At 36.4% G+C, this 27,896-nt stretch overlaps 1 protein-coding gene across 1 annotated transcript; it reads right to left on the bottom strand.

Moving 5' to 3' along the window:
* Positions 1–294: 294 nt before the first annotated feature.
* LOC140237885 (lysophosphatidic acid phosphatase type 6-like) lies at positions 295–27,813 on the bottom strand. Its single transcript, XM_072317817.1, has 8 exons — positions 27,469–27,813; positions 23,030–23,161; positions 22,175–22,305; positions 21,509–21,597; positions 20,250–20,476; positions 14,529–14,716; positions 4,573–4,741; positions 295–414 (listed from the first exon to the last, which is right to left on the bottom strand). Exons 1-8 carry the CDS (start codon positions 27,727–27,729, stop codon positions 295–297), a joined length of 1,317 nt encoding a protein of 438 aa, XP_072173918.1. The 5' UTR covers positions 27,730–27,813.
* Positions 27,814–27,896: the final 83 nt, after the last annotated feature.

A 27,896-nucleotide genomic window follows, 5' to 3' on the forward strand; every position in this document is an offset into this window, starting at 1 on the left:
GTCTCTGGTTCTCTCTTTTTTTTTGCTGTCTGTGTCTCTCTGTTTCTGTTCATCTGTCTGTCTGTCTGTCTGTCTGTCTGTATTTTTTTCCTCTCTCTCCCTCCTATTTTTTTTTCCATCACACACTTTTTGTTCCATTCATCCCTTCTCGCTCTCCCTCTATCATAATTTCCATGTACCAACCATGTCTTCCAGCATTGCAAGACGCCGCAGAAAATGAAAAGAGACTCGGTCTTACCTTTTCTCTCTCTCTACTCCTAGCTACATTGGGTTGCTCACAGCTCTCCACCGTCGTCAATGGCTCAGTTTGCATGCATCGACGTAGTCTTCGTTTGTGTACGACACGGGGGCTATCAGCTCTCTGAACTTCTCCAACGGCAAGAGTGTCTTGCCAGATTTGAACATCTTCAGCTCCTATGGGGCAAGGACAAATTGTTATAATTCAACAGAGCTGAGATAAATGCAGCCAGCATCAACACAAGTAAACTAAAGACAGACTGATAGACATACACACTAAGATAAATATCATAGTGATATGAAAAACAGAAATCAACAGACTTTATCTTGATAGACAAAAATCTTAGATTGGTTATTATTATTGATCCTTTGCAGAGTAGATACCATGTCAAAGATGCCACAGGCAGCTGACTTGAAAAGTTTTAATAGGCAACCTGTTTGCTGTACGAGTTACTTTGATCTTCATCTTTATTTTCTAGCTCACTGCAAACATGCTTGATAGTAAACATGGTTTGGGGAGGATAGACAGAAATTGATATAATAATAGAAAAAGGAGAATGGGAGAAAAGTGAGAGAGAGAGAATCCAATGGAAAAAATAATAACATGTTAAATGTACACATAAAAGAATTCATTTACACAGAAGTCCTTCATACAGATCTTGACTTTGAATGAAGTAAGGATGCCACAAGGGGGCGCTATTACACATATCCACACAGACATCCATTGAGACCTGCATTCACAATATGGCTTTATCCACAATGTAGGCCAACATTTGATGAAACTTCCTGGTTAATTCATACAAGGTAATGAATGGTGGGATAACAGCTAGGCAGGCAAGGGAGACATGATGTTAGATGAAGAAATGCATTAGCGTATTTTTATTCTGTACAAGCGGAAATTTTCGTGTGATTAATTTTACACGCTTGGTCAGGTAAGATGAATTACATGTGTTTTTAATTTAGCAAATACAGTTGAACCTCTCGTATCCGGACAAGTCGGGACCGGGGCTCATCCGGATAAGGGATTTGGCCGGATACGGGAGACTCAATGCTTTATACACGATACATATACATACACATGTACTGATGTAGCGAATTGTAGTACCAAATGTAGTAATGTGTATACTGCAACCTTTCGTTGTTACATTCGGGGATGTTTGGGGATGTTAAAATGTCTGAAGGTAAGCAATTTGGAAGGAAATTTGATGTAATGTATGTTAATCATGTTCGAAGTAATATGTAATTAATGTGTGTTTGTGTAGGAGTTCTCAAGGAGTTAGGAATCCCCCTTTCCTCCCGTAATTATTAAAACAAAAATCACGGCGAGATTGCGTCCGTATAATAGAGAGATCCGGATAAAGGGAGGCCGGATAAGAGAGGTTCAACTGTAGTAACAACAATTGAGTAAGTGCTCAAAGCAGCTCATCTCCGCCACAGCGGAAAAGGGTTTTGGCAGCACATACTACGGTAAGCAGAAACTGGTCTGCATTATGACAGCAATTTCACTTATGCTACAGAACTAGCCAACATGGAAAAAAAATACAAATAACTAGAAATGTCGCTTTGGCGACTGGTATGCCTCCGCCATAATGCATGATTTTCCCAATAGGTCTAGATAGTACATGTGGACACTGTGTGATTACATTTTCACAAAATTGGTAAAATATTGGAATGACAAGTTTGTCACAAATGTGTTGAATGTTCACCTTCCTTGACGTAGGTTTAATTGGATGAATAGGAGAGCATGTATCTAGGGATTTAAGGACTTTAACTTGACTTTGACCCATTCATACATTTAGGCATTGAGTAATTTTCAAGGTACAGGTGTGGAGAAAAAGTGCAATTTCTGAATGGAATAGTAAATTGTTACCATTTTCATCTGGCCCTTGACCCTAAAATTCATAAGATAATTACTTTCAGGTAGAACATGCATAATATGTACTAAGTTTCAAGGTAACTTGAGCCACTTCCGAGATATGGAGGAAAAAGTTAGTTCAGCACTTTCACCTGATCTTTGACCTTTTGACCTTTGAGGCAAAAAGGGAAAAAAAAAAACTTTCCAGAGAATTTCTATTAGGTTACACACGCATACACCAAGTGTAAAAAAATAACCCTGCTGGCATTGCATAAATATGAGGGTAATAGTAAAATTTTGAAGTCTTGCACTTGACCTTTGACCCCTGACCTTTGACCCCATGAACCCTACATTCTCTAGATAATCACTTCCAGTCAGTACATGTATATACTATGTTCCATGAAGATACCTTGAACAATTTTCCAAGGTACAGAGAAAAAAAAGAAGTTTTAATATTTTTATTTTACCTTTTGACCTTTGACCTTTGACCTCATGACTCAAACTTTCACCAGAGAATCTTAATTGGGTAATACATGTATACACTAAGTTTCAAGAAAATCTCTTCAGGCATTCAATAGATATGGTGGAAACAGTGAAATTTTATGTATTTGACCCTGACCTTTTGACCTTTGACCTTTGACCTCATGACCCAAACTTTCACCAGAGAATCTTAATTGGGTAATACATGTATACACTAAGTTTCAAGAAAATCTCTTCAGGCATTCAATAGATATGGTGGAAATAGTGAAATTTTATGTATTTGACCCTGACCTTTTGACCTTTGACCTTTGACCTCATGACCCAAACTTTCACCAAAGAATCTCAATTGGGTAATACATGTATACACTAAGTTTCAAGAAAATATCTTCAGGCATTCACTAGATATGGTGGAAATAGTGAAATTTTATATATTTGACCTTGACCTTTTGACCTTTGACCTTGAGCATGTGCACCCAAAAGTTGATAGGCACAACTTCACCCCCTAATACACATACATGCCAAGTTTCATTGGGATACCTCAACAGGTTTCGATAGTTACCTTGTCCACAAAATTCATTACGGACGGACGGACGGACGGACGGAAGGACGGACGGAAGGACGGACGGACGGACGGACGGACGGAAGGACGGACGGACGCACAACCCGAAAACATAATGCCTCCGGCACCACTTCGTGGCGGAGGCATAACAAAAATGTAAAACCAATAAGCAAAACATTCACACACTTAAGTTTTTGTGGAAGTTCCATGTCGCATTTGCACACAGCAAAAATAAAGTACATGTATATTCTTACAGTGTCAACATTAGAATAAGTAAAGGAAAGGCATACACAGAAGCAGTTAGACAGAAATACATGCATAAGATATAAGAAAATGAATTATGAAATGGGCCTTAGAATCTCTGCAAACTGATTGGTCAATTGTCATACATTGATTTTTACTGATCCACACTGAGCCATGTGTCCGGTAAAATCCAAACGCATGGCAAGTCTTGTATACTATAGATTCTAGTGTTGTAGGTGTACCGGACGCATGATGGGGAAAAAGGTTGCATTTCATGAATTTACAGGATCATTTTATAACACAAATGATGCACAGACCTATCTTGTGAATCAGTGAGAATTGGATGCTCTTGTTTAACTTTGGAACAGTCTAAAACCCACTTGCTGTGCTCGTGGGTTTAAACAGTTCAATAGTTAAACTCGCGCATCCAATTCTCACCAATCCACTCTGTCCTGAGCATCATTTGTATATAGACAGATGGTTGGTGCAGATGACAAACTAGCTAGTAGCTAGAAACAGATTGCTAAAAAGATGGGCAGATCCCTACAAAGAACAAAGAATTGCCAGATGGGAAATATATTGTTAAACCATGAATTTTCGCACCCATGACACTTTCACGAATTTTGTGAATCAAGATTCGTGAGACTACAATGCATACATGAAATTTCTATCTACACTATGCATTGAATGCTAGTCGCCGATTCCTGATAGTTGTGTATTGCTGCGAAATTGGCCGTCGCCCCCAATTCATGAACGTTTCATGCCGCAAGTGTTTCTGGTTTTGTAGTATGCACTAGGTATACATGAGCTAAAAAAAAGAAGAGAGAGAGAGCTTTAAAAGAAAAGAGTGCAAGTATAATTGATTATAGAGTTGATTTCCAGGGTAAGTCTATGGCAGCCTGTGTAGTAAGGAAATTTATAACCAATTACTGTAAAACATGATATATTCGTGGCATGAAAATTTTGCGAATTGGAGCCGACAGTCTTTCTTGCAGCATAAAAATTTCGCGACCTACCACTGGCATCCAATGCTTATTGTGTAGGCAAGAACTTTTGTGTGCATTTTAATTTCATGAATGTTGCCGCTCGCGAAATTCATGAAATTAAAATGTACGTGAACATACCTCGTTTTATAGTATATTTTTTTATAAAATAGGGCCCTGGTCTCAGGACAAAGGACTGACAAAGAGAAACTGACCTTTCCCTGGTACACTGCCCTGACGTAAGACTTTCCCTTCTTGTCCTGGTAGAGTTCAAAGATCACCGCCGCTGTCAAAGGTGGCCAGACATCATCGTACGCATCCAAGGCCAGGAGGATGGTCATCAGAGTGGTGTCATGGCACGAATTCAGGTGGAGCTTGTAGGAGCTGATAGAGGAAAAAGACATGAATTGTGATGAGAGTGGTGACATTGCATGAGTGAGTTCAGGTGGAGTTTGTAAAAGCTGATAGAGGAAAAAGACAAGAATTGTGGTGAGAATGGTGTCATGGCACGAATTCAGGTGAAGTTTGTAAGACCTAACAGAGTAAAAAGACACAAATTGTGATGAGAATGGTGTCATGGCATGAATTCAAGTAGAGTTTGTAAGAGTTAATACTAATTGGGGAAAACATGAATTGTGGTAAGAATGGTGTCATGGCATGAATTCAGGTGCAGTTTGTAAGAGCTAACAGAAGAAAAAGACATGAATTGTGGTCAGAGTGGTGACATTGCGTGAGTGAGGCAGAGGTTGTGAGAGCTTGGGGGAAAATATGGCCATGGCAACAAACGTCCACAAAAATAAGCATAATGAACATAGGAATGAATAAAACTTGCCTAATACTCATCCACTCATACACATGTTAAATTATACTATCTTATTTATTCTCCATATATATTCTTCATAATCATTTCACAAGTGTGACATCACAAATTGTTGTAGCCTTCTCACACAGCAAAGAGGGCATATGGATTTAACCCAAATTTTGAACATTTAAACTTTTAAGTGGATTTATTGTCTGGCTATCCTTCAACTCACAGAAGTGTTGTAGTCATTTTTCTTCATTTACTGAATTAATATAATAATGTTTGGGGGTAAATTCACCCTTCATTAACCTGTTGCTTCTGAAGTATCACAGTTTCCCACGGTTCAACTGGCACCCACAAACAAAGGTTAAATCATCTATAGATGCAGGCTTACCAAGTAAATGTGTATTGGTTGACTAACTTCAACAGCATGAATATGATTGATTTGATATATATATTATATATATATATATATATATATATATATATATATATATATATATATATATCATCCGGTCACACGAACCGATGAATCCCTCAGGTTTGCGTAAGAATGACAATTCGAGAAAATCGCGTTTGAAGTTACCTCATTTTTGACTTATGGTTGCTACACTTTCATGTCTATAATTTCCCATTATTTTTGTAGTACATCAGACTTCAATTCTTGCTCTAACTTGGGAAGTTTTTATCGAAATTGTATTGTTAACAAATAAGCGGGAAATCGTCAAAGAGCTGCATGCATGTATTTTCGGTCTGCAAAGAACATTGTCATTTTCCATGTGTGTCCATATGTACATGTACATTGAGCGTTGTCATTGTCAACACATGTATTACATAGTACCCGCACTGTGCGCGCGGTCAATGAACTGTTGAATCTCAAAAATTACACGCAAGTCAATGCGCACTGATTCGTCGGTTCGGTGACCGCGCGTACGCGCGGTCACCGAACCGACGAATCAGTGCGCATTGACTTGCGTCGAATCGCCTGATTGCTTAACACACGCGTCTATGGGGAAAACAAATAATTTTCACAAATGGAATTACATACTTCTACAAAAGTGTTAACTACGTAGAAATTACACCGAATTACACACTGAGAATTTCAGAATATGTAGTATGGAATATCTACTATCGAAATGATTGAAAATCTCAAAATCGAAAATTTGACCCAAAATCGAGTGATTCGTCGGTTCGTGTGACCGGCGACGATATATATAAATATATACATTCACATTAATAGCAAAGTAGCCTGCTTCAAAACTTGAAAAGTTGCTTTGCACTTTAATATGACTGTGAGTGAGAGTCATCCCATATAGAATTTCTGAAAATGATATATAGACTATCCCACCCAACCTTTGAAACATTGTTATAGCCTGTCTTCAGGTGAGCATGGCAGAATATATATATTGTTTGACTTGAATCATGCTAGATATTATCTCTGCAAACAGGACTGGATGAAAGACGCTGCAATGATTCTTTCCAGAGTGATACGTGGTGAGGAAGTGACAAATTGCTATGGGAACCGATTCTTGTGGAAACCACAACACAGTGACCGATCGCTATGGGAACAACTCCTTGCAGAAACAACAACTCTCTAATAGGCTGGTCATCGCTGCCGAGAGATATACGTAGCTCTGAAGACTGAATTCCAGTTGACAGACTGACACTTTTCATCAAAATATTTGTAAGATGAGACATGCTATCACATCTTTCTTAACCCTTTATGTGCGCAGGCATCTAGTTTAACTTGCCATTCTTAAAAAAAAAAAAAAAAAAAATCTGCATTCAGCATCAACGCAAACTTTGACCTAGTTGTAATGTTAGCAAGTCCACACATTGTAGGTGTAGCAATGTGCCTCAGTCCAATAAGAAGGTCACAGTGATACAATAGAGATTAGAGGGATTAGATAATTTCAGTCATTGACAATAATATTTCAGATACCGATGCCAACTGTTGGAGAGAGCCCTCTAGTGTGCGTGCCAATTGGCAAACATAGCACTGTAAGGGCTAAATGACATAATATGTTACACAGTCATATGGGGAAACTAAATTTGTGAGCTGTATTCCTCAGTTTAGTAATCCTTGGAAATTACAAGATTTAGGCCTACTAATGCAAGGTCAATCAAGATGAAACTGACTTCTGGATTGTGCCTGCATTGTCATTTTTTGACAGATGTTAACCCATTGAGGACAAGTCCCGAGTATCCTCGGGCAGGTGTCTATGGGAGATGCGTGTTGTAGCAAAATCAAACCGTCCTCAATGGGTTACAGAAAGACAACTACTAGCTGTCAAGTCACTAGGGGCAAGCAAACTTTACTTCCTGGAAACTAAATCTGAATTTCACTTGCCCCAGTGAGTTATCACTAGAGAGAAAAGACATGGCTTAACTTTTGAAACAAAGGAAATCAGAGTAATTCCCACATATACCCCCATACACACTAAACAGGACAATGCCTTTGAACAAGCAAGCGATGGATCACAAATATCAAGTAATATTTTGACAATTCATCCATGCTTTTGTATTGTTATGTTTATGATTTATCTATTTGTTGAAATGTGGACTATAGAACAATAAAAAAACAAACAAACAAACAAAACAATAAAGTAGGCCTATACATGTATACAAATGTCAAGTACCTTACTCTGTACAGGTGAGTGACTTCTTGAATTCAGCAATCCAAACTTGCTTTTAAATCTATTATGTGAAGATTGCAAAACTTAAACAAGCTAGTGCTAATCTAATCATTAATCTGTCCTTTTCATGGCTGCATCATCATCATCATAAACATCCCCCCAAAAAAATATATACAATTGTATACTGAACAACATGTTTAAATTTGTTGATAATGACCATCAAACATTTCAAATTATCACATGACAAGACATATATGCCATAAACATACAGTTTATAAACCATCAGAAAGTGATACATACATTACAAATATCAATGTTAAATCACATTTTTGACCTTTGTGGAATCAAATCCCAAAAGGCCTGCACATAAGACAAAATAAAAAATCCTACTGGAACTCCTTCATAAAGATGGATTGTGTATCAGCACAGTTTCAAATCATGCATCATGATTTGCACATTGACATTTGCAGACCCAGAGGGGTTGGGAAGTGAAACATTTCAGTCCCATCAAAAGAAAAATCTAGTTCTCATAGGATAACAGTTCTGAAAATTTGGAACATACTATTTCTAGTGTGGATTTATGTTTACATGAAACATCTTTAGCCTTGCCCTGGGGGAGATTGTCTTTGGAAAGCTAGAAAGACAAACATGACTTATCTATTTCACACGATTTTGAGCAACTGTCGTGAATTCCTCCACAACACAAACCTTATCACTCTTTCATCAGATTATTCCCAAGAGGGAAAAAATCACGAGATCAAGTGTTTCAGAAGTACTTTAAAGACTTACCCATCAAATAAAAATTGGTTTTATGATACTACATGGTCTCCCACCACTGTACAAAATCCTATCCTATTTCTAAGTACCGGGTACCTCCAAAATATTGATTAATATCATCATTTGGCTTTTCAACTCATTGATTCATATGTGTCATCTCAGCCCGTTGAGGACGGTTAAGATATTGTCACACATAATCAAGATTAAAATGAATAAAGAATAGATCCTGTCTGTACATGTGGTCCTAATTGAATCCTTTCCATTTTACATGAATAGGTCATCTACTTATAATGTGTATTTCATAGTTGGTTCAATTTGTGAAATCTCAATTTATAGATGAATTCATCAAACAAAAAAGGCAAATCAAGATTTAGCAAAACCAACATATGACATTAAATTAGGTTGGGTATAGATGGTTCTTCCTCATGGAAGAAACTCTACATTATGTTCAAAATGACACTGAAAATAACGTAAAAACAGATTAAATTGTGACAGTTTCAATAAAATTGGGGAAATTATACATTGTAAGTTAATATTTTCATGAAACACTAATGTCAAACACAATCACTGCTGCAAGGAAGACACATCATTATAATGGTCTTTTGTCAGCTTAAACTGAAATCTTCACGAGACTCACTTTATGAAATGAACTTGAATAGAAAATATCACACAACTCCTAACACTTTTCTTTCTGAAGTTAATTCAAGTTTGCACCACTGACTTTTTATTGATGGAGAATGGTTTAAACACTTGGTCAGAAGTTAAGAAAAAACTTTCATAACATTCTTCTTCAAACTGATAAAATGGTTATTAGGCAGTGACATAATCATTTCATCTAATTTGCATATTACATAATTGGGACTGATACCCCTGTTTTGAAAAATGATAAACTCTGAAATTATTTTATTCTCTTGCCAATGCTTCACACATCAAAGCATGTCATTTCATTGATTCATTCCCTTTACTCATTCATTCATTCATTCATTCATTTCATCTGCTATTCATTCAATTAATCATTATTCATATTGGGGTAGATTAGAAGTTATTATTAGATCATTGTTCATACAAAGATGACTTGCTTAACTAATATTCTGTACTACAGAACAGGACAAGGTTATGCACACCAGACAAGGTAACAATGCTCTAGCCACTATCCATAGCACATGAAAAGAGGTTGAAAATGCTACACAATTGCTCTTCTAAACGCTGAATAGCCCTGCTCATTGTGACCAAACAGTGTAACGCCTAACCTTCATGGTATCTGCTTCAATAGCACCAAAAGAATATATATGAAAATGAACTTTTTTTTAAAAATCTATGGTTGGAGTGTTGCTGTAATTCACAGTAACACAGGAGACTGTTCACAGGCATAGCAACTGGAACAGAGAGTGGTAAATGCCAGTTTCATAACTGTGCCAAGTTTCAATTGTGGATTCAAGATACTGCATCCAGCTTGCACAGAAAATGAGTCAAACACACTAAACAAACCACCCTTATCTACTGAAAAGTGCATTACACTATATATAAATTTGCCTACTGGAGTAAAAATGGATACAAAATATTGAATTAAGAAGCTAACACACTTGCGATGTCTCACATACAGAAGGGATTCAAAATCTTGTGTGGATTCAAAATCTGTGGATGAACTGTGGATTCAAAATCTTGCATCCAACTCGCACAGAAAATGAGTCAAACACACCAAACAAACTACCCTTATCTACTGAAAAGTGCATTACACATATGAATCTGCCTCCTGGAGTAAAAGTGGATACAAATTACTGCATTAAGAAGCTAACACACTTGCAATGTCTCACATAAAGAAGGGTCCTCCTTGTCAGAAAAATGCTTTAAATATCAGTATCAAATATCTTTTGTCTGTGGAATTTCACAGAAACTCGACTGGTGCGAAACTTTAAGGGAAAATCCAGTCCAAATATAAGTTAATCTGGTAAGAAAGAGTAAAATATTACAAGTTCAACAGTAAAATATTGATCAAAATCGGACATAAAATAGGGAATTTATGACATTTTGAAGTTTCGCTATTTTTCAGGAGACAGTTCTTGGACGGTCAATATCATGTAAATGGTCAAATTGTCATATAGTTTGTACATAAAATTGTGAAATTTCCAGTTTTTCATTCAAACGTAATTATGCTCAAGGCTCAAATCCTGGTATATCTAACTGATCACTATTCTGAAGTTATTCAACCAGGAATAACATCACGTTTCAGACTTCAATGACAGAAACAATGAATTTTTGTCATTATTTTGTACACGATCAATGGAAAATTGTGAGGTTATGACATGGTTAGCTCACTCATTTGCATATTCATACCCACTGTACAAGAACTGTTTTGCAAAAATTAGCAAAACTTCAAAATGTCACAACTTCCTTATTTTTCACTCAATTTCAGTTAAATTCTTATCGTTGAGCTCATAAGATTTTACTCTTTTTTTATCAGGTTAACTTATATTTGGACTGGACTTCCCCTTTAAATCTTACTAAATCCAGTGAAGAAGCCTACTCCACTCTTTCCTGACTGCAATCATCCCCTGAATCTGGGAATATCTCACCATGGCAACAACAAATGAAACAAATCCAAAGCCTGAATCCACATCAATGACACAAAATGCCCTCTTCTTATACAGAAAAACCTTTTTAATCCCACATGCTGATCCTAATTCTACACATTATGTAAATTTTATTTGTGTTTTCAGCTGAAACGAGAAATGGACATTCATTATACAGAGATACCATACTCTACGAGGCACTGAAACAAATTATCATGAAGAATCATTGCATAAAACAAATGAGAATAAATTTTCACACACAACAACAACAACAACAAAGGGGGAAATATGGAGGTGATGGAGACAATCATAAGTATGTGAACACCATGAAGTAAAGTAGCAAAATAAGTTTTTCATACAAGGGAACTGGTGCATGGAGCGGAAAATGAGGCATAATTCATATTGTATCATTAGCACAGCTGGACGGTGACATCCGTGTTTACGAAGTTTTGCCTGCTGCAGAAGTGGTGGCTGTGCTTCATGCATGCACAGCTAGCCTTTGCATGGGGAGCATTTTTTTTTTTTGTAAGGTTAGAACTCATAGGCCCGAATTCATGAAGGTGGTACAATCTTGTCTATGGTTTAAACCATGGACAAAGACCATAGTTTTGTATGGGGTGCCAAGTGTCGCATGGCCTATTTTGTTACAAAATCTGTCATTTCGTAACAAAATGACAACATTTTGTAATGAAATGACCATTTTGTTACGAAATAGGCCATGCGACACTTGAAGCCCCATACAAAACTACGGTCTTTGTCCATGGTTTAAACCATGGACAAGATTGTACCACCTTTGTGAATTCGGGTCATATTGTTCAAGTATGATTATTGACGACCCAATGGCAACCCTACTGTAACACTAGATGTTGCAGGAAGCTGGCTTGACCTTGTCGTTTTGCCATTGACAACACTGACAACCTATCTGTACAGAGCATCATGGGAAATTTGAAGTGGTGATCCTACAAGAATAAATGCAAACAGCTTTTGACTTTAATAAGACAGGACTTAAATATATTTGTAAAATTTCTTAAAATGCCCATTATTTCACAAATGTTAAAGAGATATGTCAGAAATGTTTTCTTCCAAAGGAAAGAAGAACTGTGTTGAAGAAGAAAATCAGTGATACTTAAAAAAAAATGCAACGAAGTATTACACTTATAATGAAGAAATGATTTCCTCTTATGTTCCTGTTTGCAATAAAAGATACTGTAGATGTTGCTGTTACTAATGATTTTTCATTTTCTAATTAGATAATGTTGCTACAGATCTTTAAAAAAGGTATGGAAAGAGAAACACAAAGGGCATGATTTTTTTCTATATATTGATGAACAGCTTTTCAGTAAACATCAGAGTAACTCAGTTGCACTTTCACTTTTTTTCCTCTTCTTAACTCCCCGTTATCAGATGATCTAGGTCCCTAGGAAGTACTTTGGTTGCAACAGGTAATTGTTCACTTTGGGAATTTCCTGCCCGTTAGCATGCGGTGGCTCTGTTTAAGGTCGTGTAGGCACAGTTTCACTCAGTTACTGCTCCCTCGTTATCAAAATAAAATGACAGCGAAAGGTTGCAGTCTCCCTAAAAAAAAAAAAAAATCTGCCATGTATTTCTAACTTTTGCCCATTGTTTTTTCGCAAGGTGTAATTTGGTTCACATTTCAAGTTACATGTGCACCATACATCTTCAAGAAGGGATGTGAGGAGATAACTGGAAATGTTACATATTCCTCTAAGCTCCTTTTCCAGCTCATGTTACACCGCACCCAGAGCAATGTCACAAACATAAAGACAGAATGCCGCCTAATATTACCGTGCTGTATTTTAGCGCTGCTACAGTTTGCATCAGCTGTGACTGCCCTCAGAATTGAACTATTCTTGTGTGCCATCGACTTCAATCCAAACATTTTATCAACCATTTTGGTGCTAGATTTTCACTGCAATCAGAAAGAGGTCATTTTGTGGAACAATTTGATTTTTGCATGCCAATTTTTATCTTTTCATTTTCTATTCTCTGGTAATATTATTCTTGAAATTAAAGAACATTCTTCACAGAATTCAAGCAATACATTAATCCTCAAAATGGCATTGCCCTTTGACCTGTGACATCAAAAATAAATTGCATTTGATAACTCTACCACACTTTTGATCTACAAGATATTTCAGTCACACTTTGTCAGACAATGTTTCAGTTACTACAAATCAACAAGAAATACAAACAGAATTTGAGCTGGAGCTACAACTGTCATCAAATCTGAAATGTACAACTGTAAGCCATAAAATTAGTTTTTTTTTTTTTGTTTTTTTTTGTTTTTTTTTTACAAAAGACAAGATTGGACAAACTTTTGGGTTGTTATGGAAAATGCTTTGTTCTCTGGTCATGCACAAAAGTTAAATTCACCAGAAAACTCCCTTATAAGGTAAAATACAAGACTGGAGAAATCATGCTACCAAGACAGTAGAACTTATTGAATGGCAAGTCACAAATACACTGGTACACATGCATGTCACTCAAAAGTCAAATCCTACACGGAAGCATGTCTGTCAGTGTTGCTCATGCAATGGAAGTTACATCTTTTCACAGGTTTAGTCTCTGACCTATATGCTATGGCAGAATGTAGTGGCCATATTGCATACAGCCACACACAACTACACACACACACACACACACACACACACACACACACAAGACAGACAAACAGAAACCCTGACACATGCTTTAGTACATAAAAATCATATCAGGGCAGGCTAGAGTATGTACATACAACACGTAAATTTAGAAAGCACACACCATTATATAAATCCCCCATGGTGTGCAAATATGCAAGCAGGTTTAAAAGGATATCACATATCCTATTATTATTATTTTTTTTTTTTTTTTGATTTTCAAAAACAAATCATACATAACATTAAAACAATCAAAGCAAAAAATAAAAATAAAAATAAAAATAATTATTTTGTTTAATAATTCATACTGTTTAATACAATGAAAGTGAAAGTCCTACATCTGTGTTTCATTCCACTGGCTCTAAATTCTAGAATTCTCCCAATAACAGTATACAAGGTACTTAGTTCATCTATTACTGACAAAAAGAATGATTTCAAAACGTTCTTATAAACAAACCAATGAGAAGAGAATTGTGCACCAGTGAAATCATTGCCTTGTCTAGGTAATATATATGCACATATGTTTAGCTATTGCTGCCCCTGCTGCTGAAAAACGTAGTGTACTTCAAAATCTAATAGCTATGGCTTTTATATTATGAAACTTTTACGGTCATAGTTATGTACTATTTCTCTCCTTACTACGGTCAACTTGACCACAGAGTGGACTTTCCATTTAGGAGAACAATACTAAAATCATAATGTTATATTGTGGCAATTCATACTCACATTTCTTTCTTGCAGACTGCATCGAGCGTTTGTGTGAGATAGTGCATCGTGGGTCCCGCTGAAATTCGAATGATGTCCTTGCTGAGGGCATTACCGCCCTCTATCAGGTGTCTGCAGAGAACTATCGCAGACCTGTCGATGAGGTCCAGGACTGGGAGTAGATAGGTGGGCACGTCAACATCATGTTCCTGGATATCAGGACAAGACAATTTCTTTTTAATTGCAAATGACAAGAGAGTTCTACAAAGCTTACCCAATTAGTTCACTACAGAAAAACAAACAAACAAACAAACAAACAAACAAATCAAAACAAAACAAAAAACAAAAACAAAACAAAAACAAAACAAAACAAAACAAAACAGTACATGGAGGATTTAGTCTCTACTCACTTATGTGGTATACTACTCCACCATCATATTCATGAGTTCGGTTTACCCACTTCTATTACTACTGCATGTACACAGTCATACACGAGTTCACTTTATTTCATTCAACCTTTGCTACTGAATAAAATACTATCACATGAGATTAACCCTTAAAATGCTTTGTCTGCGATGGGCAAATTCCCTGGAGTGCTTTCTTTGACAATTGCTTCAGATGTCTGGACACTAACTGTCAATGAATAGAGATGACTGACAAATTAATCCCCTATAATCCCTATTCTGTCACCAAGGTCTCCTTTTGGACTGAGGCACATTGTTACACCTGTGAGGGCTGGCTAACTTCCAAAATACCTGTAGGTAGGTCAAGTTTGGATGCTCTACCTTAACCCGCTGAAGATGGACTAATTTTCCTATACTAGTTACACCCATTTCCCATTTACCCCAGCCACAAAATACTTGAGACTAGCCTTCAACGGGTTAAACTACAAGGTACTGTACAATGTAGGTCAAGTTTGGATATTCTAACTTAAACTTTGAGGCACTGTACGAGCTGAAAATTTTGCAGTGATTTTAACATACATACCAATGTGCTCGTACGGTACTTCGAGTGCAGAACACACTACTTTTTTATGAACAGGGAATCACCTCATAAAAACATCCAGTATGTGTACTAGTAATGTTGTATGTTGTAACTCATTCTCATAATTCTTATTTTGTGAAAGGTGAAGTTATCAGGCCCTCACAACTGCTAAAATTAATAAGCGCAAATGTCTGACAGGTAGCAATGCATGAAAATACAGGTGTACGTGAAAAGTTCAGAACATAATTTATCTGCTCAGGAGGACAACCAAAAACATATCACTCCAATTAGGCCAAAAAAAAAAATTGTTGCATTGGCGTAACATGAGATTTTCAAATAGGGTCGGTCGGGCGGATTTTTTTTTTTTTTTTTTTTTGCTACCTGCATTTTACGTGTAAAACTCGTGCTCAGCTCAGTAAACAGTTACAACTGCTGCACCGAATGTGCTGTGTTCATCTATTCTACAAATCATTTATGAGGCCGATATTACTGGAATTATACCCCTTCACAGAATTTAAAGATGTTGAAATCCCTATCCTGAATGTTTTCACTTCATATTTTACTATTTTGACTTAGATAAGATAGATGCAAATTGACCCATATGTACGATCTTTTCATCGCACACGGCGATCTCTATTACAGTCCCACATATACAGATTCGTGTAAGTTCTCCACACAAGAAACCTATGGCAAAACTGTGCACAATACATCGCAGTCTGAATGCTATGTATACACTGAATAAATCTTGTTAGAGTACGTGTCCGTGTTGGAAACAGATGACGTACTGATCAAGGAAGGCTTATGCGAGGCGCTAGATCTCTCCCTCGTACATCCGATATCCCCAGAGCCATTTCCACTTCCGGGTTTGTGTGATCGCGATCGCAATCAACAAGATATTTGATATCGATAGCAAAAAAATAAAAAATAAAGCATGGGGTCGGCGGAATTTTTAGGGTCGGGCGGGTTACGCCAATGCAACAATTTTTTTTTTTTTGGCCTTACCAAGAGCAGGTCTGAAGAAAATTTTTTCTCATGTGATTTGTAAATTTTCTTATACAAACCCCATGAAGACATGTAGCTGGTCAACACCTAGATCACACAGAGTTGACAATTTGTCTTCCTCTCTTAAACTTTGACAATCTTTAACTTCTTTTATCAGGGCTCAACATTAGGGAGCTTTAGATTTTAGACGCGCGGACGTTCAAAGAGAAAAAAACATGATCTGAGTGTGCGCAGTAACTTGATCCGCGCTACTGCGCACGCTCAGATCGTGTTTTTTTCTCTTTGAACGTCCGCGCATCTAAAATCTAAAGCTCCCTATTATTACTGGTGACCCAGTGGGCCTAGGGCCACCAAAAATTGATGTCAGGCCACCAAACTTTCAAAAAAGGCTCTCTCCGCATTGCCCAATTGAGCAACTAAAATTAAAATTGATTCTTATGTTTCCTTTTATTTTGGGCCACTACATTTCTGTTTCGGGCCATAAACAGTTCAGATATGTAAAGACTTTATTGGCCCGAATGGGCCACCAGACAAAAAAGTTAGTATAATCAAGCCCTGTTTGTGTGTCTGCCTTTTTCCCCCACATTTTCAACAAACTACTTCTCTAATTTTTCTGTTTTCATACAAAGCAACATGATATCTGGATAGAACTTTCCTTTGATTCAGTCCTGCAAAGCAAAATCCCACCTCGAGTGTAATAAAGTAACAGTCCTGCTCAAAGACCATTGATACAATAGGGACTGATTGGATTACATAATCCCTACTCCTAGACAGCTAGTTTCAGACAACCTGTTTTGATCAGTGAAGAAAGCAAAACAGCAGTGAGGTGTTGATTGTCCTTTGTCAAAATATGGCAAGGGTCTGACTTCATAAGCCACTGATCGCATTGGTATGAATGAATGCACATTGTATGTCCTGTGAATGTGGACTACTGTAGAAGTGGACATTTTTGCAGTGTTGAAATTTTCCCCCATTTCTCGCAACCACATGCTAGCGCAAAAGTAAAAGCACGCAAATATTTTTGCTCACCATAATGTTCCAGTAGTTAATGTCTTGATTCCGCAGAATTAAAAACATCCTTCTTAACCAGCTGAGCGCGAAAAATTAGTAACGCGAAAATATCCACTCTTACAGTATTTTGTGATATGTTCAAAGGTACCCTCATTCATGAAATTATCAATATAATGTGAAGTTTACTGAAGTGGCCCATTGCAAAAAGTTAAGCAAATGGAAATATCCACTTTTAGAGTATGTATGTTTGTGTATGAATGAATGTATGTAAATGCATATGTATGTATGTACATGTATATAAATAAATGTATGTATTTAAATGCATGTATGTACATGTATGTATGTATGTATGTATGTGTGTGTGTATATGTGTTTCAGTAGTATGATATAGTACATGAAAGAATAAGCAAATCTACTGGCAGCAAGGGGAGGGCAGATCAAACCTCCTTTTGCCATTGATACTGCACAGTAAAAGAAAAACAAGATGACCTTGTGGCAAAAGTCTCAGCTTACTACACAGTAGCTGATGTTTGTATGGAAAGGGTGGAGCCAACGGTTAGAAAATACATACATAAACTGGGATTGCATAACTTCACCTGAACAGCTGATCAGCACTCTATATCTTAGTGAGTAAGAATCATGTCACTGCACCTGTTTGGCAAAAGTCCATTCTGAGAGCTCCATAAAAACTACACCACAAAAGGGGTTGACAACAACCAATAACATGTGGCAAATTCCCTCACACATTACGCTAAAAATCACTCTGCAGTGTGATATGCATTGAAAATAATGAACAGTAAACTGCCTCACACAATTTTCCTTGACTAGTACTGGGCATATCTTGATAATAATCTTATACAAAGTAGTGAAAATATCATCAGTAAGATGGGCATGATTTGCTTGCTGGTTTATCTTCAGGGTTTGTACAGTTGATACGTTTGAGTGCAATTCACCGCTAGACTTATCATGCCCGGTTTATCATGGTAAATCATATCAAAATGGTGATTTTTGTTTTTTCGGTGAATTTGGAATTTGCATCAAAAATATTCATAAATGCGAGTCCATGGAAAATGCCAGGCTGACCAATTCTGACAATATTCATATGATCCTCAATCTTCTATACATGTCAATCTATTAATAATAATTTTAAAAAAAGTCATCAGGGATTAAAATTTGATCACTGCTTTCTTCTTTACCATTGATGAATATCTAAAGGCACTAAATATGTTGTAGAAGCAGTAAAAAACATCAAAACAAAAAGTAGAAAGCTCCATTCAACAAGCATATTGAAGATAATCTGATCTGAAAAGTGCTACTGTGAGACCCCTTTAAAGTGTCAGCAAAACACTGGTTTTCATTCACAGATATCTATGACATCATTGCTCAGCGGGTCTATGCATGGTGTGCCAGAATGATAATTCATCCTTGCACTGAGAAAAAGGAAGTGAGCCTTATAGTTACAAATAGCTGATCCAGGAGGAAAAAAGAAAAAAAAGAAAAAAGTATATATTTACCACTTCAATTCATTTTACAAACAAGTGCTTTGTAATCAGACTGTCAGTTTGAAATCCATACACAGTTTCTTTTAATAAACTACTGTATACACAGACTATTTCGTGAGGTTTTTATTTTCGCGAATTTCGCAAGTCAGGTGCTATTTGCGAAATTAAAGACACGCGAAAATATTGACTCGGATCCCGATGTGAATGTGATGTACGTGTGTACACTTCTCTGTTCTGTACAGGACTCCACGATCGCGAATTTAACCACTCGCGAAATCATCAGGAATTCCCGATTTGCAAAAATTTAGACTCGCGAAATATATGGCGTATACAGTAATACATTTTACCATGACATTTTGTTGTTGTTTTTTTCTACCAAGGATTAAAGGAACTATGCAATGCAAATGCATGTTAACTTGTATTAATTCATAATATCCTAATCATCACTTGCAAGTGACAAAAGTAATATGTATGTTATACAAACAATATATTTTAGAATATTCTTCTACTATTTTTCTTCAGATTACTTGGATACGCCCACACACAAAAAAAAAAAATAAAATAAAATAAAAAACTTCCAAACAAGGATTCTGCCAGTGAAATGCCCATAAAGTTTATATACAGGGCACCAGGTTCCCGCATGGAACAAGTCATTTATATTAGTAAACATGGAAATATGCAAGTTATGCTCAGCCTCGGGAAAGGTGCCTTCCTATGCCTTTTGTTAATCAATCAGTACTTTATAGCAATGATTGACTGATGATGACAGTATTGATACTGGCAGAATCTTGGTTTGGAAAGCTTTTTTTGTGGGCCTATCCAAGTAATCTGAAGAAAAGTAGTAGAAAAAAGTTATTACAAAATACATGGCATATATTTAGATATTCATGTGGCCACACATAAGTGATGTTGAGGGTATCATGAATCAACACAAGTCAACATGCATGGATGTATTATATACAGTAAAAAAAAAAAAAAAATCACATGCGTGAAACTTTCATTACTTTTGCGAGGAGCCAAGATTCATGAAAGTATAGTGTGCACAAAAGTTGACCAAATCCCTGTATTAGTAGTACATGTAGTACACTCTTATTCTTTTTCATGGTTAACAACTTGCAGAAGTTTCATGCTGCAAAAAAAAAGAAAGAAAAAAAAGGCAGTTGGGTCCAATTTTCAAAAATTTCATGGTGCAAATATTTCTGGTTTTACATTTAGTTCCTGTAAATGAATTTGATGAACTTACAATTCTGGCAGTTAGGTCATCTCTGACACGAATGAAGTCTAGCTTTTTTGTCTCCCCCTCGCTGTAGTTGAGGAGCGGCGCAATGACGGCCACCGCGTGCCGGATTCCAGGAACGCTGAACATGTCCTTGAATATGGAGGAGTAGTGCTGCGACAACTGCTTGCAGTTTCCGCTGTTCGGGTAGAGGATCTCCTTGGATGATTCGGCCACATACAGGGTAACGGGGTCTATGCAAGGAGGGGCACATAGATGGGTACACAGAGCACATAAAACAGATTTTTGGATGTAGGATACGACTGGAGGGATTTGGGATTATAAGTGCAGTTGAAACATTCATGCTGATTTGATTTTGATTTGATTTGGGATTGGATGCATTTCACTTGGTCACTATTAAAGGAAGAAATTGAATGCTTATCATCAGGGTAACCACGGGACATACAGTGTACCAGGTACGTCAAAGTTTATACAATTAAATTTGGCAGAGGTGTAAAACCAACATGAAACACTTCTTCTATTTAGGACTATAAGTGCAGTTAAAGCATTCATGCTGATTTGAGTTTAAATTCAGTGATTTTTTATTTGATTTGGGATTGGATGCATTTCACTTGGTCACTATTAAAGGATGAAATTGAATGCTATCAGCATGGTAACCACGGGACATAGAGTGTATGTCAAAGTTTATACAATTAAATCTGGCAGATGTGTAAAACCAACATGAAACACTTCTTACGGGTATTTAGAATTCAACACCAGGCTACAAAATGATGAATTTTGTTGCTGGCAATGAGGTTCACAGCACTGGATATGTCACTGCAGGTATTACAGATCTTGATTTCAGTACCAGAGATTACAATTCGTTTGTTGTTGCTATAATACATATGAAGTCTACTACATATCCAACGTTGCTTTCAAAGTTCAGTAAATAAAACTGAATCTTTGGACAAGAAGAATGTAATCAATACTACACACATTTAGTCTTTTCTTCACAAAATCCATTCCATTTCCCTAGGTTAAATAACCTTGAATATATCAGGATTTACTAAAGCTTTGAAGGCAGCCATAATAAAGATTACTTACATTACAACACACTACTTTTAATCCTGTGACCAGACTCTTTAACTTTGTTGCAGAGGAATGCTTTTCACATACATTCAAAGATAGTCATTGACATTGAACTTTATCTCCTCTTTGCTTGTGCTGTAAAACTGTTTTCAAACACATAAATACAATTTTTTTCTAACCATGGATATAAGCCTCACCTTTCTGGGATGCAATGTCCTGGCCATACAGACCGCCCAACAAGCAGCCCAGAGATTGTAATGTCCGGTGGATGTTTGTCGATCTTGTGCTACAAAAGGAGCAAAAATCCAAGTATCATTTCCTTCTTCTTTTTTGCTCTTGGTATTAAGCACACATCTTCAATCCAAGAATAAATCTCACCTATCCTAACATTTGAAAATTAAGAAACAGCAAATAGGAATAAAATCTCCACACATTCAACATTAATAACTGCACTTTCAATCAAGTCAATCACAGCAGATTCTGGCATATTTGTCATTATGAAATTCATTTACAACCATTTCTGAAAACAGAGGAAATTTTTTCTACAGCAAGTACAATTCATAAATCCACCATACTTCACAATACGGCATTACACCATCTCCTCCTTGGCAAACACAGATTACAATGAATTTTAAAGATCTAATCAATGCAGAAAGGCATATTCATCAGATGCAAGACAAGTTCATGAAGCATCCTTATTTATTTCATTTTATGCTATTTTACAGCCAGGGATTGCAATGACACACTATCTTTGTCTCTCACTAGTATCATGCTTCAAAAGCAGTTAAGTTATTCTAAGGTGAGGGAAAAGTGGTAGACAGTGTTACGACATGAAAGCAGACTAGGTGCCTGCTCACACTTACTAGACAAGTTCCGGGCTAAATTCGGCGGGTAAAAAGTGAAGATTGTCAATGTAATGCTTCCTGAGGCTGGTTCCAAGCAGGTGGGCTTGCTTCATCCCCTTTGCTGTCAGCTGACCTCCATATGACCCACCCTGAAAGACAACACACCTGGTCAAAATGAGGCATGCCATTTAACTAGGTAGGAATAAGGCACCAGCAGTAGTTCTCTCCTTGCTTAACTCTTATTCCCTCTAGTCCTTTCCCCCTTTCTCTATCTATCTATCTATCTATCTATCTATGTATCTATCTCTATTTTCATTTCTCTCTCAATACATTCATCTATTTATCTATATTTCTATCTCTATCTCAACATATTCATCTATCTGGAAATCTATCTTCATCCCTATTGGCATAATACAGCTATGACAGCATAAAAACACAGAATCACAAAGAACTACATGTCTACCTATCTATACATTGTTCTCTATATTCTCTATATTGTTATCTATTCATCTCTAATTGCATACATACCAGTTATTCCATCATGAAAATATCAAATCACAAAGCACTCTACCAAGAAGATCTATCTATCTATCTATCTATCTATCTATTGATCTATTCATTACTAGTACACTCCCAACATGAAAACACAATATCTAAAGAACTCTGAAAAATCACAATGACAATGTATTGCAAAATTTGAATCACTTTAGATAAGCTGTTAATAAAAGATGAATAAAAGAATGAGCCACATTTCCGATTTCAGAAGTCATGCAATCTGACTGAAAAGAGATGGTTGCTACAGGTATCTTACGGAATGAAGCAAACACTGTGCACATAGTCTTTTACAAAGAAGGTGATGCTAATTAGACTTGCCCTGAGTGTTCTCCTCCTGTAGTGATTCTCAGTGTGCCACACTGGCTGCTCCCCTCCTTCCAGATTGCACACGTTGTAGTCGATACATAGACCTGATGCTCCTTCAAAGATGGTGCTCTTATCCCAGTATGCCTGAGACCAGAACAATGAATTAATGAATTAATGAATGCATAAATAAATAAATATGTTGAATCAAAAGAGCAAGTACACAGAGCACATAAAAATACTTGTATTAATGAAATGGCAGTTTAAAATGAACAGGGAAAACAAAAATGTTCCATGAACAAAGGAATGCATGAGTAAATAAACAAGTAAATGCTTGGAGTAAGATACATCACCATGCTGTAAGAGGTAAAACACAAGTGGTATTATTTTTTTTTTAGCTGCAATGTGGATGGGCAAGACAATAGAAAAAGAAAATGCCCAAGCAAAATCTGACTCTGTTAATTCTCACCTGCGAATGCCTTCTTATTGTCTTTCATAATATCTTCCTTTGATTTTCAATCTTTGGTCCATTTTCATGACTAAAATCAATTTCTCATCTTCCCTCACTCCTTCACTGTTCCCTTCAGTGTTGTAGTCCATGAATTTTCTCAGTGTATTTTTTAGATTTGCTACCTCTAAAAACCACAACAAACAAGAAGGAAAGTATGCAAGAACAGTGATCTCATGATTTCAGAGACTCTCAGTACAAGACAGACAGGTGTTGGGCCAACTGTCACTACATGTCATGGAGCTAGCTTTCACTCTGAAAGCAAACTGAGTTGTTTCAGTGTAGTGCCAAGTGACACAGTGAAGCAACAACAACAGAAAATGCCTTTGAATATTGTGATACAAGCAGTATTTCAGTAAGTTGAACACACATTAAATTCATACTCTCACAGAAATCAACTTCAATCAACATCAACTCTAAATGAATGATTGTTGACATGTATGAAGTCTAACCAAGTTGTATGTGCATGTTTGTCCTGGATCCTATGGCTTTCTGAAATTCCCACAAATTTTGTACATGACACAACAGAATTCTAGTACCGGTAAGCAAAGGGTTAAATCTTTATGTGCTTAATGCTTTGAGCTGTCAGCCATCTTATCAGCATTTAATGGCAAATCATGTCCATAATTTGGCTGTAAAAACGGTTAGACGACCAACTCAAGTATATAATGATGCCGCAGTCCTAAACAAAGGTAATTGTAACACAACAGGAATTACATGTACAAGGACGGAGCAATACTTATCAAGTTGACAGTAATTGTTCTGACCCATAGAGAAGGCTTGCCAGCAGATGAATTCAATGGTGATGCAAGCAGTTAGGGTTATAATTCAAATTATATTGTGAATATTCAAAGAACATACAATACATCATTCTCCATGCTACAGGGCCTATCAATAAATTGTTCAGTGTGCTACTGTATAGCAATGCGCATATAGTGTGCCATCAATTCAATCAGCGGAGCATAGCACTTCTTCCTTTGTCTGTTCTCTGTTTATTCTTCTTTCAGCTTCAATTATCTTTTTGCTCATCCGCCATACCTTTGTATTTGTATTCTATCCTACAGTCTCTGTCTCGGTTTGTTTTCTTCCTTTCTAATTACATTTCATGTTTTCTTTGCTTTTTTTTTTTCTTTTTCTTGTCTTCTTCTTTCATTCTAACCAGGGCTAGAACTTGCATTTATGTGTGTGCTAAATATGAAGTTTTGTATCAAATTGCTATCTCAAGTTCAGATACATCTAACCAGGGCTAGAACTTGCATTTGTGTGTGTGTGTGTGCTAAATATGAAGTTTTGTATCAAATTGCTATCTCAAGTTCAGATGCATCTAATCAGGGCTAGAACTTGCATTTGTGTGTGTGGGTGCTAAATATGAAGTTTTGTATCAAATTGCTATCTCAAGTTCAGATGCATCAAACTTGCAAAAAATATGAATGTATCAAATCATTCATGGAAGTTTGAAGTATTGCATTGATCCATTATGGAAACTGCTGATTCAGCGTTATCGCTTATTATTTAACACAAGACTGTATTTTTAAAAAAAAAAGAAGAAAAAAAGCTGTGGTTGATCTATAGATAACCATTGTGCTACGTTTTAACATAACAAGTGCATCATTTACATACTAGAATCGACCACAGCTGGGTGTATCATATACGGTCCTCCCCAGCGATGCTATCAAAAATTGATGCCAAATCGACACTTTCAGTAATCCAGTGAAGTTGTCGATGTAGCTCATTCACAGCAAAGACCTGATACACGTTAGGAAACATTTTGTACAATTTTTTTTTTGTAGTTTATTTCTCTCTCAACCTGATATGCTTTCTAATTTCTGAAACTGCATGAGAGCCCATATTTCCCCTTGGGGCTTTGGCTAATGCACTTTATACAATGTATAATTAAATAGACAATCTATTACTAGTCTACAAAGACTAAATATATTATCATCAGTTCTTCTTCTGATCCATAGACCATAATTGACTTATCTCTTAGTCTTAAACACTTTCTTTTTTCTCCTTCACCTTCTTCCTTTCTTTCAGAACTCTTCAGTCCTATTGACATTCAATTCAATTCAATTCAATTCAATAGAACATTTATTTCCATTTTATTTTATTAAAGAAACTAGAGTATTATGGTATTAGAGGTATTTGTTTGAAGTGGTTTAAGTCTTATCTCTCTGGTAGAATGCAATATACTATTTTTGATTCTGTTTCTTCTGATTTTAAAACGATTTGCACCGGGGTCCCACAGGGGTCGATTTTAGGTCCTTTGCTTTTTTTACTCTATATCAATGATATTGTTAATTCTTGCCCTGATTTTGATTTCATTTTGTATGCTGATGACACCACTATCCTTGCTTCACATAGTAATATAGATATTTTATATGATATTGTAAATAAAAATGTGTTTAAAATTGTGAAATGGTTTCAGTGCAATAAACTGTCATTAAATGTAGATAAAACTAATTATATGTTATTTCATAAGAAGAAGGGAAATGTGCAATTCACAAATGACATAAAAATATATGGAAAGCCAATAACTCGATGTAAATCAGTTCAGTTTTTAGGTATTATTCTGGATGAAAATATTGACTGGCGTGAACACATAGAAAATGTATGCAGAAAAGTTGCGCAGTTTGTAGGTGTTTTAAATCGTTTAAAGTTTGAATTGCCATCTTTTGTTTTATTTTCTCTTTACAATTCGTTTATATTGCCTCATTTGTTGTATTGTAATGTTGTATGGGGAAACACTTTTAATTCCAGACTTGATAAGTTATTCAAATTACAAAAGAAAGCAATTCGTAATGTTACAAAATCTTCATATTTAGCTCACACTTCTCAGTTATTTAAACGATTGAATACGCTTAAGCTGCACGATATAAATAAACTTCAAATAATTTCTTTCATGCAACGCTTCCACACAGATACACTCTCTCCTTACATCATGAATATGTTCACATTAAATTCAAACATACACACTCATAACACACGGAGCTGCAATAAAATTCATCAATGGAAATGTCCTAGTACGAAATTAAAACAAACTCTTCGTCATACAGGACCAGTTTTTTGGAATGCAATTATTAACCCAGATAATTATAATAAGCAACATAATAATTTATTTAAGAAGCAGTATAAAAGACATCTTTTTCTTTTTATTAAGATTGCATTGATGTATCTAATACTTCTGTCTATGTTCATTTCGTTTTTTGTTTTTGTTTTTGTTTTTTGTGTCTGATGTTCTTTTGTGTATCTTCTGTATAAAACTGATTTATGATTTTTGAAAGCAAGTTTGATTCCAATTCTACACGATTTGTAACAACGGTGTATGCGCGCCTACAGGCCTTATTGGCTTTTTATGTGTACACCATTTTCCATTTTACTTGTTGCCTTTTGTATTCTGGAACAATTCATGACTGTAATTCTGATGTTGTTGTTGTGGTTTCTTTTACATGTCATTGTTGTTTATCGTTTATGTTCATCTGTAACACCGAATGCTTCATGTTGTTTTTATTGTGATTGAAATGGAAATAAACGAATTGAATTGAAAATTTCCAGATCAATTCGTGTAACAGCAGTAACAATTCAGTAATGACAAACTGGAGGTGACAACTCAGTAAGCACAGCTTGACATATTGTAGACATACAAGTGCATGTGCAGATGGTTCATCATTTATACATTAAAAAATATGTTGCAGTACCATTGCCAGTTGACAAGACTGACAGAAAATAGACTCATTTGAGTTTTACATTCATGAGTTAATTCACAAGACAGACATAGTGCAGCATAGAGTAGGCCTACACTACAGGGCACTATCATTTATCAGCATGGTCAGATCACATCAGTCATCAGTGCAGTGTCCAGTGAATTCTGCAAAATTAACCACTAATTTATACATGGATAGGTCGTAGGGCCGTCAATAGTACTTCTACAGTCGATATCATCACTCACCTCTTCAATATTTGGGATTGAATTGAGCGGGGTCCTCGCACCATGCCTGAAGAATATTTGAACAAATTTAAGTTCTAGGTCATCTCTCGGTAATACCGGTATCATGGTCTCTTGTGCCCCCGAAGCTCCCGGCGGGTTGTCGCCACCACCGGCCGCTACTGGTGAACGGACGATATTGCTGCCAAAATACGCTGAAACACCTCCAAAAGTTGTACCCAATATGATAGCTCCTACAGGCAGTGCTCTTCTGAAAAACGACATATCTGTTAATGAGTGTTTATGTTTTACAATGGAACGTTTATCAAATAAAAGATTACAATTGTTGCACACACGTCCTTCCGTCCAGGTACGTACGCCTGCAATGCATTTATACTACGAGTAACTCCGCGATGCGACCGATCCGCTGCCGATTACCACAAACACACGGG

The sequence above is a fragment of the Diadema setosum genome, chromosome 14 (genome assembly GCF_964275005.1).
Source record: "Diadema setosum chromosome 14, eeDiaSeto1, whole genome shotgun sequence".
NCBI classification, from domain to species: Eukaryota; Metazoa; Echinodermata; class Echinoidea; order Diadematoida; family Diadematidae; genus Diadema; species Diadema setosum.